The 18,390-nt window shown below is 42.4% G+C and overlaps 1 protein-coding gene across 1 annotated transcript in view; it reads left to right on the forward strand.

Annotated features, from left to right (window-relative positions):
- The window catches only part of LOC141248450 (beta-1,4-galactosyltransferase 4-like), a 90,736-nt gene extending 75,584 nt beyond the window's left edge, over positions 1-15,152 (forward strand). The window contains exons 5-6 of the mRNA XM_073669362.1: positions 12,272-12,376; positions 14,914-15,152. Coding sequence (XP_073525463.1) covers positions 12,272-12,376; positions 14,914-15,049 — 241 coding nt within the window. The 3' untranslated portion in view covers positions 15,050-15,152. The remainder of the gene's footprint in view (positions 1-12,271; positions 12,377-14,913) is intronic.
- Positions 15,153-18,390: the final 3,238 nt, after the last annotated feature.

The raw sequence follows: 18,390 nt of genomic DNA on the forward strand, positions 1-18,390 counted from the left end.
GGTTTGTACTGTACATGAATATAACTACTATAATACTGTCCCCTATGTACAAGAATATAACTACTATAAAACTACCCCCTATGTACAAGAATATAACTACTATAATACTGCCCCCTATATACAAGAATATAACTACTATAATACTGCCCCCTATGTACAAGAATATAACTACTATAATACTGCCCCCTATGTACAAGAATATAACTCCTATAATACTGCCCCTATGTACAAGAATATAACTCCTATAATACTGCCCCCTATGTACAAGAATATAACTACTATAATACTGCTCCTATGTACAAGAATATAACTACTATAATACTGCTCCTATGTACAAGAATATAACTACTATAATACTGCCCCTATGTACAAGAATATAACTACTATAATACTGCCCCTATGTACAAGAATATAACTACTATAATACTGCCCCTATGTACAAGAATATAACTACTATAATACTGCTCCTATATACAAGAATATAACTACTATAATACTGCCCCCTATGTACAAGAATATAACTACTATAATACTGCTCCTATGTACAAGAATATAACTACTATAATACTGCCCCTATATACAAGAATACAACTACTATAATACTGCTCCTATATACAAGAATATAACTACTATAATACTGCTCCTATGTACAAGAATATAACTACTATAATACTGCTCCTATATACAAGAATATAACTACTATAATACTGCCCCTATGTACAAGAATATAACTACTATAATACTGCCCCCTATGTACAAGAATATAACTACTATAATACTGCCCCCTATGTACAAGAATATAACTACTATAATACTGCCCCCTATGTACAAGAATATAACTACTATAATACTGTCCCCTATGTACAAGAATATAACTACTATAATACTGCTCCTATGTACAAGAATATAACTACTATAATACTGCCCCTATGTACAAGAATATAACTACTATAATACTGCCCCTATGTACAAGAATATAACTACTATAATACTGCTCCTATATACAAGAATATAACTACTATAATACTGCCCCTATATACAAGAATACAACTACTATAATACTGCCCCCTATGTACAAGAATATATCTACTATAATACTGCTCCTATGTACAAGAATATAACTACTATAATACTGCCCCCTATGTACAAGAATATAACTACTATAATACTGTCCCCTATGTACAAGAATATAACTACTATAATACTGCTCCTATGTACAAGAATATAACTACTATAATACTGCCCCCTATGTACAAGAATATATCTACTATAATACTGCCCCCTATGTACAAGAATATAACTACTATAATACTGCCCCCTATGTACAAGAATATAACTACTATAATACTGTCCCCTATGTACAAGAATATAACTACTATAATACTGCTCCTATGTACAAGAATATAACTACTATAATACTGCCCCTATGTACAAGAATATAACTACTATAATACTGCCCCTATGTACAAGAATATAACTACTATAATACTGCTCCTATATACAAGAATATAACTACTATAATACTGCCCCTATATACAAGAATACAACTACTATAATACTGCCCCCTATGTACAAGAATATAACTACTATAATACTGCTCCTATGTACAAGAATATAACTACTATAATACTGCTCCTATATACAAGAATATAACTACTATAATACTGCCCCTATGTACAAGAATATAACTACTATAATACTGCCCCCTATGTACAAGAATATAACTACTATAATACTGCCCCCTATGTACAAGAATATAACTACTATAATACTGCCCCCTATGTACAAGAATATAACTACTATAATACTGTCCCCTATGTACAAGAATATAACTACTATAATACTGCTCCTATGTACAAGAATATAACTACTATAATACTGCCCCTATGTACAAGAATATAACTACTATAATACTGCCCCTATGTACAAGAATATAACTACTATAATACTGCTCCTATATACAAGAATATAACTACTATAATACTGCCCCTATATACAAGAATACAACTACTATAATACTGCCCCCTATGTACAAGAATATATCTACTATAATACTGCCCCTATATACAAGAATATAACTACTATAATACTGCTCCTATATACAAGAATATAACTACTATAATACTGCTCCTATGTACAAGAATATAACTACTATAATACTGCTCCTATATACAAGAATATAAGTACTATAATACTGCTCCTATGTACAAGAATATAACTACTATAATACTGCTCCTATGTATAAGAATATAACTACTATAATACTGCCCCCTATGTACAAGAATATACAGTGGTTACTGAAAGTATTCAGACCACTTTAAATTTTTGTTTCATTGCAGCCATTTGGTAAATTCTAAAAAGTTCATTTTTTTTCTCATTAAAGTACACTCTACACCCCATCTTGACTGAAAAAAAAACAGAAATGTAGACATTTTTGCAAATTTATTAAAAAAGAAAAACTGAAATATCACATGGTCATAAGTATTCAGACCCTTTGCTCAGACACTCATATTTAAGTCACATGCTGTCCATTTCCTTGTGACCCTCCTTGAGATGGTTCTACTCCTTCACTGGAGTCCAGCTGTGTTTAATTAAACTGATAGGACTTGATTTTGAAAGGCACACACCTGTCTATATAAGGCTGTGTGCCCACGATGCGTTTTTCAAGCGTTTATGCTGCGGAATTTCCGCAGCGTAAACGCTTGGGAAACGCTTGGTAAACCTTCCCCCATGGTCTCCAATGCAATTCCGCACTTTCAATGCCCATGTTGCGGATTTTTCCACAGTGTTTATGCTGCGCTCAAAAATCCGCAGCATGTCCATTAATTTTGCGGAAGCGCTGCGTTTTCGCCGCCATTGACTTGCATTAGAACGCGCCAATTCCGCAAGACTGCATCTGTACTTGCGCAATTGGTGCGTTCTAATGTGCGGATGGAACCCGAGTGTGGAGGACAGGAGACTCTCCTCCACACCCAGGTACCATTAAAAAAGCTGTAAAAAAAGAATAAAATAAAAAATAAATATATACTTACCTTCTGGCGGCCCGCGCTGCGCTCCTCCTTGCTTCCCGGCACTTCGCGATGGAATGAAGGACCTGCGCTGACGTCAGAGTCATGTGACGGGTCACGCGACGCTGACGTCGGCAGGTCCTTCAGTCTACCGCTGCCGGCAGCCGGGACCAAGCGAAGCAAGACAGCGCGGGCCATCGGAGGGTAAGTATATACAGTACAGACCAAAAGTTTGGACACACCTTCTCATTTACAGAATTTTCTGTATTTTCATGACTATGAAAATTGTACATTCACACTGAAGGCATCAAAACTATGAATTAACACATGTGGAATTATATACTTAACAAAAAATGTGAAACAACTGAAAATATGTCTTATATTCTAGGTTCTTCAAAGTAGCCACCTTTTGCTTTGCTGACTGCTTTGCACACTCTTGGCATTTTCTTGATAAACTTCAAGAGGTAGTCACCGGAAATGGTTTTCACTTCACAGGTGTGCCCTGTCAGGTTTAATAAGTGAGATTTCTTGCCTTATAAATGGGCTTGGGACCATCAGTTGTGTTGTGCAGTAGTCTGGTGGATACACAGCTGATAGTCCTACTGAATAGACTGTTAGAATTTGTATTATGGCAAGAAAAAAGCAGCTAAGTAAAGAAAAACGAGTGGCCATCATTACTTTAAGAAATGAAGGTCAGTCAGTGCGAAAAATTGGGCAAACTTTGAAAGTGTCCCCAAGTGCAGTTGCAAAAACCATCAAGCGCTACAAAGAAACTGGCTCACATGAGGACCACCCCAGGAAAGGAAGACCAAGAGTCACCTCTGCTTCTGAGGATAAGTTTATCCGAGTCACCAGCCTCAGAAATCGCAGGTTAACAGCAGCTCAGATTAGAGACCAGGTCAATGCCACACAGAGTTCTAGCAGCAGACACATCTCTACCACAACTGTTAAGAGGAGACTTTGTGCAGCAGGCCTTCACGGTAAAATAGCTGCTAGGAAACCACTGCTAAGGACAGGCAACAAGCAGAAGAGACTTGTTTGGGCTAAAGAACACAAGGAATGGACATTAGACGAGTGGAAATCTGTGCTTTGGTCTGATGAGTCCAAATTAGAGATCTATGGTTCCAACCACCGTGTCTTTGTGTGATGCAGAAAAGGTAAACGGATGGACTCTACATGCCTGGTTCCCACCGTGAAGCATGGAGGAGGAGGTGTGATGGTGTGGGGGTGCTTTGCTGGTGACACTGTTGGGGATTTATTCAAAATTGAAGGCATACTGAACCAGCATGGCTACCACAGCATCTTGCAGCGGCATGCTATTCCATCTGGTTTGCGCTTAGTTGGACCATCATTTATTTTTCAACAGGACAATGACCCCAAACACACCTCCAGGCTGTGTAAGGGCTATTTGACCAAGGAGGAGAGTGATGGGGTGCTACACCAGATGACCTGGCCTCCACAGTCACCAGACCTGAATCCAATCGAGATGGTTTGGGGTGAGCTGGACCGCAGAGTGAAGGCAAAAGGGCCAACAAGTGCTAAGCATCTCTGGGAACTCCTTCAAGATTGTTGGAAGACCATTTCCGGTGACTACCTCTTGAAGCTCATCAAGAGAATGCCAAGAGTGTGCAAAGCAGTCATCAAAGCAAAAGGTGGCTACTTTGAAGAGCCTAGAATATAAGACATATTTTCAGTTGTTTCACACTTTTTTGTTAAGTATATACAGTTATATGAAAAAGTTTGGGCACCCCTATTAATCTTAAGCTTATTGGTTTATAAAAATTGGTGTTTTTGCAACAGCTATTTCAGTTTGATATATGTAATAACTGTTGGACACAGGAATGTTTCTGCCTTGAAATGAGGTTTATTGTACTAACAGAAATTGTTCAATCTGCATTCAAACAAAATTTGACAGGTGCATAAGTATGGGCACCTCACCAGAAAAGTGACATTAATATTTAGTAGATCCTCCTTTTGCAAAAATAACAGCCTCTAGTCGCTTCCTGTAGCTTTTAATGAGTTCCTGGATCCTGGATGAAGGTATTTTTGACCATTCCTCTTTACAAAACAATTCCAGTTCAGTTAAGTTTGATGGTCGCCGAGCATGGACAGCCCTCTTCAAATGATCCCACAGATGTTCAATGATATTCAGGTCTGGGGACTGGGATGGCCATTCCAGAACATTGTAATTGTTCCTCTGCATGAATGCCTGAGTAGATATGGAGCGGTGTTTTGGATCATTGTCTTGCTGAAAGATCCATCCCCTGCGTAACTTCAACTTTATCACTGATTCTTGAACATTATTGTCAAGAATCTGCTGATACTGAGTGGAATCCATGCGTCCCTCAACTTTAACAAGATTCCCGGTGCCGGCATTGGCCACACAGCCCCAAAGCATGATGGAACCTCCACCAAATTTTACTGTGGGTAGCAAGTGTTTTTCTTGGAATGCTGTGTTTTTTTGCCACCATGCATAATGCCTTTTTGTATGACCAAACAACTCAATCTTGGTTTCATCAGTCCACAGGACCTTCTTCCAAAAAGAAATTGGCTTCTCCAAATGTGCTTTTGCATACCTCAGCCGACTCTGTTTGTGGCGTGCTTGCAGAAACGGCTTCTTTCGCATCATTCTCCCATACAGCTTCTCTTTGTGCAAAGTGCGTTGTATAGTTGACCGATGCACAGTGACACCATCTGCAGCAAGTTGATGCTGCAGCTCTCTGGAGGTGGTCTGAAGATTGTCCTTGACTGATCTCACCATTCTTCTTCTCTGCCTTTCTGATGTTTTTCTTGACCTGTCACTTCTAGCCTTAACTAGAACTGTCCCTGTGTTCTTCCATTTCCTTACTATGTTCCTCACAGTGGAAACTGACAGGTTAAATCTCTGAGACAGCTTTTTGTATCCTTCCCCTGAACAACTATGTTGAATAATCTTTGTTTTCAGATCATTTGACAGTTGTTTTGAGGAGCCCATGATGCGACTCTTCAGAGGAGATTCAAACAGGAGAACAACTTGCAAGTGGCCACTTTAAGTAGCTTTTCTCATGATTGCATACACCTGGCTATGAAGTTCAAAGCTCAATGATGTTACAAAACCAAAAAAAGTGCTTTAGTAAGTCAGTAAAAAGTAGGTAGGAGTATTTAAAACAAGAAAATGATAAGGGTGCCCATACTTATGCACCTGTCAAATTTTGTTTGAATGCAGATTGCACATTTTCTGTTAGTACAATAAACCTCATTTCAAGGCAGAAACATTACTGTGTCCAACAGTTATTACATATATCAAACTGAAATAGCTGTTGCAAAAGCACCAATTTTTATAAAACATTAAGCTTAAGATTAATAGGGGTGCCCAAACTTTTTCATATAACTGTAGTTCCACATGTGTTAATTCATAGTTTTGATGCCTTCAGAGTGAATGTACAATTTTCATAGTCATGAAAATACAGAAAAATCTTTAAATGAGAAGGTGCGTCCAAACTTTTGGTCTGTACTGTAATATATTATATATATATAAATTTATTTATTTTTTTACATTCTCTCGGGTCACAGTATATAAATCCATGCTGTTTGCATGGATTTATATAGTGTGACCAAGATGACAAGCACTTTCCAAGTGATGCTAAAATCGCTTGGAAAGCGCTTGTCAACCCGCATGCGGAAATGCAAGTGAAGAACGCTTCACTTCCGCATGTCCCTGGCAGGAAAACGCATGTACAGTCCGCATGTACAATCCACATGTACAATCAACATGCGTTTTTTTCTGCCAGGGAGATGCAGAAACGCTCAGGAAAAAATCCTGAGCATTTCTGCATCGTGGGCACATAGCCTAAGACCTCACAGCTCACAGTGCATGTCAGACTAAATGAGAATCATGAGCTCAAAGAAACTGCCCAAGGAGCTCAGAGACAGAATTGTGGCAAAGCACAGATCTGGCCAAGGTTACAAAAGAATTTCTGCATTACTCATAGTACATGTTGCAGATCATAACAAAGGAAAGAAAGGGGAAAGCTGTCCCTACAGTAAGACTAAGCTGAATCCCTACGATGTAGCGGGCTGCCTGTTCCTTGCGAACGGACCCGCCTTAGTCCTCGGCTAGTCTGAACGAAGACCTATAGAATAAAGGAAGGAGTCCCTAAAAGATTTAAGGACTGGAACAAAAATGGGACACCTCCTGAACAGAGAAAGTTGTTGCAGAACACAAAAAGAGAAACTGACAAAAAGGAACTAGAGGTCTCAGAAGGACCAAGCGAACTGACAGAGATAGGCACCGAAGCACCTGGCTAGCAAAACAGTCAAACAACACTGAAGTCCAGCAAAGCCAAAAAGGCGGAGTTGGAATATAAAGGCAGATAGTCACGTGGCCGCAAAACACAAGATGGAAAAACAAACAGGAGGGTTCTAACACTCAAGGTTCCTAAGAGCACAGTGTCCTCCATAATCCTTAAATGGAAGAAGTTTGGGACCACCAGAAGTCTTCTTAGACCTGGCCATCCAGCCAAATCTCGTGGGAGAAGAGCCTTGGTGAGAGAGGTAAAGAAGAACCCCAAGATCACTGTGGCTGAGCTCCAGAAATGCAGTAGGGAGATGGGAGAAAGTTCCACAAAGTCAACTATCACTGCAGCCCTCCACCAGTCGAGTCTTTATGGCAGAGTGGCCAGACGGAAGTATCTCCTCAGTGCAAGACATATGAAAGCCCACATAGAGTTTGCTCAAAAACACATGAAGGACTCCCAGACTATAAGAAATAAGTTTCTCTGGTCTGATGAGACGAAGATAGAACTTTTTGGTGATAATTCTAAGCGGTATGTGTGGAGAAAACCAGGCACTGCTCATCACCTGCCCAATACAATCCCAACAGTGAAACATGGTGGTGGCAGCATCATGCTATGGGGGTGTTTTTCAGCTGCAGGGACAGGACGACTGGTTGCAATTGAAGGAAACATGAATGCGGCCAAGTACAGAGATATTCTGGATGAAAAGCTCTTCCAGAGTGCTCTGGACCTCAGACTTGGCCGAAGGTTCACCTTCCAACAAGACAATGACCCTAAGCACACAGCTAAAATAACAAAGGTGTGACTTCAGAACAACTCTGTGACCATTCTTGACTGGCCCTGACCTAATCAAAATTGAGCATCTCTGGAGAGACCTGAAAATGGCTGTCCACCAACGTTCACCATCCAACCTGACGGAACTGGAGAGGAGCTGCAAGGAAGAATGGCAGAGGATCCCAAAATCCAGGTGTGAACAACTTGTTGCATCGTTCCCAAAAAGACTCATGGCTGTACTAGCTCAAAAGGGGGCTTCTACTCAATACTGAGCACCTCCTACACAAAGAACAATTCGGTATAGACGGCGACAACCCTGGCACACGCTGTTTTCTCCAGCGGTGCTCCAGGTGCGCTGAACGGCTGTGGAGAAAATCTAATCTGCCCGAAGATTTCCTCCATTATAAACTTATGCTGAAAACATATGACTCTGCCCTTCACCTCTCCAAACAAACCTACTTTAGCAACCTCATCATCTCACTTTCCAATAATCCTAAACGCCTCTTTGACACGTTTCACTCTCTCCTCAATAAAACAGCACAGGCCCGACCACCGACCTCAGCGCTGACGATCTGGCCAATTATTTAAAAGAAAAAATTGACCATATCTGACAGGAAATTTTCTCCCAATCCCCAAATGTTATGCATATTCTCCAGGGGTGGATTAAGAGTAGCAATGGCCCCGGGCAGTTTAGAAGGCGTGGCCCCCCCACACACACCTGATGTATCACGTGACATGTCACATGATCCCCTGTGATAGATCATGTGATAGTTCACGTGAAATTAATTTGGCACAATATTAATTATAATAATTTTTTTACAATAATTGTATGACTTAATATTGAGCACAATTAAGTATGCTGACATCCCCTATATACAGTATGAGACCCTACACACAATATGAGCTGCCACAATCCTCCCATACACAGCGGGAGGCTGCACGTAGCCATCTACACACAGCGGGAGGCCGCACATAGCCATCTATACACAGCAGGAGGCCGCACGTAGCCATCTCTACACAGCAGGGGGCCGCACGGCGCCATCTATACACAGCGGGAGGCCACACGTTGCCATCTATACACAGCGGGAGGCTGCACGTAGCCATCTATACACAGCGGGAGGCCACACGGCGCCATCTATACACAGCGGGAGGCCACGAGTAGCCATCTATACACAGTGGGAGGCCACACGGCGCCCCCCAAAGACAGCGCGAGGCTGCACGCAGTCACGCACACACACACAAACATATACAGACATATACATACAAGCATAAACACATTTGAAACACAAAAATACATATAAACAGACATCACACAATGATATCTGCCTGGGCGCACAAACATACACACCCTCACTCACCATCCCCCAGCTCGGCTCCAGTCGTCCAGCTCCTCTCTGGTGCAGCAGTGCAGGGCGCACACTGCATGACGTCACACTAGCAGACACGGCCGCGCACAGGGCCGTGTCTCCTTGCTGTGACGCGATCGGGCCAGCACACAGGGAAGTTAACAGGTGCAGTGCTGGCCCGGCCGAAGAAGAAACAGCGGCCGTGCGCAGCTGCTGGGGGAGCGGTCTGGGGCCCCCCGCCTCTGCCTGCCGGTATGTGCCGCATTGGCGCCCACATATTATAATAAGGGCAATCTGTCCATGGGCTCCCCGGAGCCCTGGGGGGTAGCCCAGATTGCCCTCATTATAATCCGCCTATGATGCTCCCCCCCACATTGTATTTTGCTCACTTTCTGACTTCGAACCAGTCACAGAAGATGAAGTGATCAGGCTCCTTGCATCTTCTTTGCATCTTCTCGCCCTACTACCTGCAACAGTGACCCTATTCCCTCACATCTCCTTCAGTCCCTTTCTCCAGCTGTCACCACTCAACTAAATAAAATTTTCAACCTCTCATCTGGTATCTTTCCCTCTTCTTTTAAATGCGCCAGCATACATCCATTACTTAAAAAACCATCCCTTGACCAGAACTGCACGGCCAACTACAGACCTGTTTCCAATCTTCCCTTTATCTCTAAACTCCTTTAACGCCTGGTCAATTCCCGTCTAATCCGCTATCTCTCAGACAACTCTCTTCTTGATCCTTTACAATCTGGTTTCCACTCTTTACACTCTACTGAAACTGCCCTCACTAAAGTCTCTAATGATCTACTAACAGCTAAATCTAATGGTCACTGCTCCCTGCTGATTCTCCTGGATCTCTCTGCAGCATTCGACACTGTGGATCACCAGCTCCTCCTCACGATGCTCCGCTCTATAGGCCTCAAGGAAACCGTTCTCTCCTGGTTCTCCTCCTATCTCTCTGACCGCTCCTTCTCTGTGTCTTTTGCAGGCTTCTCCTCCTCTCTCCTTACCCTTACTGTCGGGGTTCCTCAAGGATCAGTCCTAGGCCTCCTTCTTTTCTCCTTATACACCGCTCCTATTGGACAATCAGCAGATTCTGTTTTCAGTACCATCTCTATGCTGATGACACCCAATTATACACCTCTGCTCCGGACATCACCCCTGCATTACTACAAAAGACCAGTGATTGTCTTTCTGCTGTGTCTAATACTATGTCCTCCCTCTGTCTAAAACTGAATCTGTCAAAAACTGAACTCCTCTTCTTTCCTCCCTCCACTAACCTACCTGTGCCTGATATTGCCATTTCCGTTTGTGGCTCAACCATTACTCCCCAGCAACAAGCCCGCTGTCTTGGGGTCATTTTTGATTCAGATCTTTCCTTCACTCCTCACATCAAATTACTCACTCGCTGGTTCATGTCATCTACACCTAAAAATCATCTCTAGAATCAGGACTTTTCTCACCTTTGACTCGGCAAAAACTCTTACTGTAGCTCTTATTCATTCCCGTCTGGACTACTGCAACTCTCTACTAATCGGTCCTCCCTCTTACTAAACTCTCCCCTCTCCAATCCGTCCTGAACGCAGCAGCCAGGATCATATTCCTCGCCAACCGCTACACCGATGCCTCTTCCCTGTTCCAGTCATTGCATTGGTTGCCCATCCAATATAAAGTTCAATTTAAACTTATCACACTTACCCACAAAGCGCTCCATGCTTCAGTATCCCCCTACATCTCCTCCCTTGTCTCAGTCTACCACCCTACACGTGCCCTCTGTTCCGCCAGTGACTTAAAACTAAAATCCTCCATAATCCGAACTTCCCACTCCCGTCTCCAGGATTTCTCGCGTGCTGCGCCAATTCTTTGGAATGCACTACCCAGGACAGTTCAATTAATTTCCAATACTCACAGTTTCAAGCGGACCCTAAAAACCCATTTCTTTAGACTGGCGTATCACCTCAACACACTATTTGTCCGTCCCAGTTTTCCCCCATATTAAAATCTTCTTCAATTTCAGGTTCATACCAACCATGCACATAATAGCCTCGGTCAGGACTGTACACATACTGGCTGGCGACCAGTCCATGTATTATTATTTATCCTATATAGTATATCAAGGCTATATGTATATACAATATATGTACATTCTACCTTTTGTGTCTCCCCCATTTCCTCAGACTGTAAGCTTGCGAGCAGGGCCCTCACTCCTTTCTATATGAGTTATGTTTATTCTGTATTGTCTGTATATGTCCCCCCTAAAATTGTAAAGTGCTGCGGAATATGTTGGCACCATAAAAATAAAAATTATTACTATTATTACTGAGAAAAGGGTCTGAATACTTATGACCATGTGATATTTCAGTTTTCCTTTTTTAATAAATTTGCAAAAATTTCTACATTTCTGTTTTTTTTTTCAGTCAAGATGGGGTGCGGAGTGTACTTTAATGAGAAAAAAATGAACTTTTTAGAATTTACCAAATGGCTGCAATGAAAAAAAGAGTGAAAAATTTAAAGGGGTCTGAATACTTTCCGCACCCACTGTAACTACTATAATAATGTCCCCTATGTACAAGAATATAACTACTATAATACTGCTCCTATGTACAAGAATATAACTACTATAATACTGTCCCCTATGTACAAGAATATAACTACTATAATACTGCTCCTATGTACCAGAATATAACTAATATAATACTGCCCCTATGTACAAGAATATAACTACTATAATACTGCCCCCTATGTACAAGAATATAACTACTATAATACTGCTCCTATGCACAAAAATATATTTACTATAAAATTTCTATAGTTTACAGTTCTATTCAATAGATTATGACCGATGCATCTACTTATGAGTTTCCAGGGTGGAATTTGCAAAGATGTCAGTAGTTCGTCCCCCCGCAGAAATTGCCAGATACACCATGATTTCCCATACCAAAGATGTAGGGAATGAAATAAACAAGAAAAGGTGAGTTTATCAGTAATACTACTTCTTACATATAGTGACATATATGTGCAGTGACATCTTCTGTAAATAATTATACACACGGAATTGTCGTTATCCTTCTGGTAAAACAGGAACAGCACGCACAGTCACTGAAATAACTTGAAACTGATAAGTAATTTTCAATGTAAACTTCCTGACTATCAATAATGAGAATCAGACTTTGCTTTTGATTTTTGGTTCAACAGGAATCTAAGGGGTGAGGTTCTCCTTGTGGAGAGTGGCATGCCAGTGAGAAGACAGAGAAAAACAAACTAATGCCCCGGCCTGAACAAAAATTAAGTTTCCCTGAATATTTTCTTCCACAAACTTTTGAGCCAATCATTGCAAACAAACGATTTCTGTGCCTCTCGATGAAACTTCTGCCCCCGTCCACAGGTATTTTGGCCGCTCCTTGTGTCTCAGGTGTGGAGACGTCTTCTCCAGACTGCAGGCCTCAGCTCCGTCCACAGATGTTCTGTAGGGTTTAGATCAGGGCCATTGAAGCCTCTTCAGAAGAGTCCGATGCTTTGCTCTCAGCCGTTCTTGGATGTTTTTTGTTGGGTTTTGGAGTCATTAACCAGCTGGTGGAGCCATGACCTGCAGCTCAGACCGAGTTTTCTGACACTCATCAGCACATTTGGCCCCAGAATGCCCTGAGTTGCAGCTATTTTTCTACAAAGCCTCCTCATTTCAGGAGCTCAAAAGTAATTGGACAAAATTACTTCCCCATGAATAAAATGTTAATTTTTAATTCTTTAGTAGAGAATCCTTTGCAGGCAATGACGGCCTAAAGTCTGGAGTCCATGGACGTCACCATCGCTGGTTTCCTCCGGTGTGAGGCTTTGCCTCCTTTACTGCAGTGACTTCAGTTGTTGCTTGTTTGTGCGTCTTTCTGCCTTAAGTTTTGTCTTCATCCTGTGAAATGCGGCTCGATGGAGTGGAGATCTGATGGTGACTCGGCCATTGCAGAATATTCCACTTCTAGGCTTTCGCAGGATGTTTTGGGTCATTGTCCATCTGTCCTGTGAAGCGCCGTCCAATCAACCTTGCTGCATATGATTGAATCTGAGCAGACAGTATCGCCCTGTACACACAGGATTCATCCGGCTGCTTCTGACTTCAATCTCATCATCAATAACCACTAGTGACCTGGTGCCATTGGAAGCCATGCATGCCCACACCATCACACCGCTCCCACCATGTGTTACACAGGATGTGCCGAGGATCAGGAGCCGTGCCGAGGATCAGGAGCCGCTCCAAGCCTTCTCCAGACTTCCTTCTTCCCATCATTCTGGTACAGGTTGATCTTAGTTTTGCTTTTCCAGAACTGGGCGGCTTCTTTAGATGCTTTTTGGCAAAGTCTTATCTGGCCTTTCTATGTTTAAGCTCGTTAATGATTTGCACCTTGTGGTAAACTCACTGTATTTGCTCTCATGGAGTCTTCACTCTATGGTAGACTTAGATACTAAAATACAGCCTTCTTGGAGAGTGTTTCTTCACTTGGCTGGATGTTGTGGAGGGGTTTTTCTTCACCATGGAAAGGATTCTGAGATCATTCACCACTGTTGTCTTCCGTAGACGTTCAGGCCTTTTTGAGTTCCAAAGCTCACCAGTGTGCCATTTTTTTTTTTTTGCAGAATGTACCAAACTGTTGATTCGGCCATTCCTAACATTTCTGCTCTCTCTCTCTTATGGATTTCTTTTTTTCAGACTAATGATGGTCTGTTTGTCTTCCATTGAGAGCTCCTCTGACCGCATATTGTGGGTTCACAGCAACAGCTTTGAAATGCAAATGCCACACCTGTAATCCGTTCCAGATTTTTTACCTGCCTAATTGATGCAGCTCATTAAAGAGCTTTTGATATCATTGTCAAATTATTTTTGCTCCCTTTAAAAAGAGACAGCTACATATTAAACAGCAGTAAGTCCCAAACCCTTCCTTGAATAAGGATGTGAATCCCCTCAAATTAAGGCTGAGAGTCTGCACCATAAGCCCATATTGATTATAGAAATGGATCTGGAATATGTTTTGGTAAACAGATAAAATGTCGAATTGCCCAATCTAAATAGTACAATGCTGTGCCGAAATAATAGTACTATAAAGTACAGTGCTGCAATAATAGGATGCTAAAATAGTCTATACTGTACGCTGCTAAAATAATATTCCCATACAGTCAAGCAACAAAAATAGTGCTATGGAGTATCGTTCTGAAATAACAGATTGGCTAAATTACTGCTTTACTGTGCAGACACCATGTACTGTAAAAATGAATTATTGTACAGTGCCCAAGTAGCAGTGCCACACATCACACCGCTGACCTACCACCACACCCAATAATTGCTCCATTCACACACAACTAATCTTGAAATGTTCATGTAAAACCCAATAGTACACCTCTTTGGATGAGCGTACTGATCAGTAGGAACCCTACACAGATTACCCTCCAGCGGTGGCAGCAGGAACATTGCATGTGTGTGTAATAATCGGTATTTATATACAGCATGTTCTTCTCTCCCAGATTTCGCTTACTCAGGAAAGTGGCCAGGATGTGGAAGAGAGACGGATTGAACTCCTGCTCCTATGAGCTGCTGTCCATCAAACATGAGCCTCTGTACGTCAACGTCACCGTTAATATCGGAAATCCGCACCACTAGACAGAAGACCGATCTCACCTGTGCCGGGCCGGGGACCACCGTGAACTTCACCAGATTATGCCGTTAATGATTATCTATTGTCACAACTGTTGAAATGAATGTAGTTTATAGAGCATAGCCCCTGGACTGATGGTAACGAGAGGGGGAAAAGTCTCATATACGCCTCAGTAATATATTTCCCACATCATGGATCGTTTACAGTACAACTGGGTGTGAAGACCCCAAGCACTGCCCACCCGAGTCTTGACTTTTCTATATGATTAAGGTCAGGACTGTGACATGGCAGTTCTAAAATTTGACCTTTATTCTTCTTTCACTGTTCTTTTGTAGAACAACTTGTTGCTTTGGGTCAATGGATGTCTTGCTGTATGACCCTTTGTTCTCCTGAGATTCAGCTCATGGACAGGTGGCATGACATTTTCCTTTGGAATTTGCAGATAAAATTCAGAATGCCTTGTTCCATCAATGATAACAGCCGTCCTGGCCCAGATGCAGCAAAATAGGCCCAAACTATGACACTACCACCACCATGTGTCACAGATGGTAGGATGTTTTTATTCACTAATTTTGTGTTTTACTTTCTCCAAACATACTACTTCTTATTTAAACCAAAAAGCTTTAAATTTGGTGTCAACAGTCCACAATACATTGTTCAAATAGCCCTTTGGCTTGATCTTTAGTAAACTGCCAACAGATAGCAATGTTCTTTTCAAATACTAGTGGCTTTCTCCTTGCAATACTGCAATGCACACCATTGTTATTAAATGTCCTCCTGATGGTGGACTCATGAACATTAATTATAGCTAATGTGAGAGGCCTTTAGTTGCTTAGACGTTACCTTGTGTCCCTTTATAAACTTGAAGACTATTTTACATCTTGCTTTTGGAGTGATTTTTGTTGGCTGACCACTCCTGGGAAGGTTAACAATGGCCCCGAATTTCTTCCATTTGTACACACTCTATCTGACTGTGAATTGATGGAGTCCAAACACTGTAGAGATGGTTTTGTAACCTTTTTTTCAGCCTGATGAGCATCAACAACTCTTCTGAGGTCCTCAGAAATCTCCTTTGTTCTTGCCAATGATACACTACGACAAACATACTGTAAAGATCAGAAAATGCCTTTTTTCATTGTTTTAAAACTATCCATGCCTAAAAAATATATTTCAATGTCAGACAACCCCTTTAAGCTTGTGATTTTGGCAGGTGTGTCTTCTTTCTAAATAGGACAAGGACTCTGAAGGACCAGAAAACATGAAGAAAGAAGCCTCCTCGCCACATTTAAAACTTGTGGACCTCACTTCAAGTAGAAGAGCAAAAGAAATGTAATTCCTGCGTGTGGGAGGGTTGTGAGGCCATCATACCGTGTGCGGGAGGGTCGTGGGGCCATCATACCGTGTGCGTGAGGGTCGTGGGGCCATCATACCGTGTGCGTGAGGGTCGTGGGGCCATCATACCGTGTGCGTGAGGGTCGTGGGGCCATCATACCGTGTGCGGGAGGGTCGAGGGGCCATCATACCGTGTGCATGAGGGTCATGGGGCCATCATACAGTGTGAGGGAGGGTCGTGGGGCCATCATACTGTGTGCGGGAGGGTCATGGGGGCCATCATACAGTGTGCGGGAGGGTCATGGGGCCATCATACCGTGTTCGGGAGGGTCGTGGGGCCATCATACCGTGTGCGGGAGGGTCGTGGGGCCATCATACCGTGTGCGGGAGGGTCGTGGGGCCATCATACCGTGTTCGGGAGGGTCGTGGGGTCATCATACCGTGTGCGGGAAGGTCGTGGGGCCATCATACCGTGTGCGGGAGTGTCGAGGGGCCATCATACCGTGTGCGGGAGGGTCGAGGGGCCATCATTCTGTGTGCATGAGGGTCATGGAGCCATCATACAGTGTGCAGGAGGGTCGTGGGGCCATCATCCAGTGTGCGGGAGGGTCGTGGAGCCATCATACCGTGTGCAGGAGGGTCGTGGGGCCATCATACCGTGTGCGGGAGGGTCGTGGGGGCCATCATACCGTGTGCGGGAGGGTTGTGGGGCCATCATACCGTGTGTGGGAGGGTTCTTGCTTAAAGTAGTGAATCTATTTACATAACTTCACTTCACCAAGGATATGTAACACGAATGCAGCTAGATGTGGTTTTTCTTACGAATGATTGCAGGTAATGGACCAATCAGGATCCCAGACGTTCTCCTAGTGAGCCAATAGTTGCCACAATGGGTGTAAATGGTGTAAGATATTTCTGCTTGTGAATTTAAGGTACAGAATGTAATGCTTCCATACCCAGAGGGCAAGTCCCTCTTGTAGCAACCTGTAGCTGTCTGAAACGCGTATGTCCACCACATGGGTTCTTGGCTGCACATTTCATGCGAACCTAAATAAACTTGGACCTCTTACTTGGAGAAGTCCTTTGCATGCTAGATTTTTTGCAGTTTCATAATATGGATTCCTCTCAGGTGCTATTTTGCTGAGGTTTCTTTTTAGAATACAATAAGAGAATTGCCTGTTCTAGTAATTGAAACGTTGTGGGATCCTCATCAATCACTAGAACAAAGGTCCAGAGCCCGGGGGAAGGTGACTGAACATGTTATCTGTTTAGGGGTTAATTAATGTCTATGAGGCTGATGGAAGCAGATGAATGCAAAGATATGCTTTGTTATTGATACATGGGTTCATTTGGGGTGAATTGTGGCTGGCACTTGGTACTATGTGGGGGGTGCACACCATGGCTGTCACTATGTGGGGGGTACACACCATGCTGGCACTGTGTGGGGGGTGCACACTGCGGTGCTACATGTTGGTATATTCTTTCACAAGATTCATCATGTCAACCTCTTGTACGCTGATATATGTTGTTCTGTAAATTTTTTGGATGATTATTATTTTTTCCTTTGTTCGATATAACAATGGGGCTCGCTGACCTGTATTGCAAACTGTGGCGTGGGCCGCATCAGCGTACCACACTGCTGACCACCGGGGCATGAGAAGAAGCACCAGGATCACACACAGCACAGACTCCGGACACACAAGATGCTCGCTTGCTGAAGAAGAGGAATAGCAAGTTCCTAACGAGCTGCATTTATGGGCAGATTTATAATTTTCTTTTTCCTATTTTCACAAGCACCAATGTGCATATTCTGTATGCAGCAATGCTTGTTAGCAGCTTTGTATATTCATCATTGTTGCACCATGTGTCCGTACTATTATAATATATTTTAACCCTTTATGGATATTTTTCATTTTTGCGTTTTAGTTTTTTTCTTTTCTTTAGCCACAACTTTATTTTCATTTATTTATTCTTTTTTTATTCCACAGTCATACAAACGCTTGTTTTTTTGTGA

This window comes from Phyllobates terribilis, unplaced genomic scaffold (assembly GCF_046119375.1).
Source record: "Phyllobates terribilis strain yellow unplaced genomic scaffold, ASM4611937v1 Scaffold_2__4_contigs__length_985480577, whole genome shotgun sequence".
Lineage (NCBI taxonomy): Eukaryota > Metazoa > Chordata > Amphibia > Anura > Dendrobatidae > Phyllobates > Phyllobates terribilis.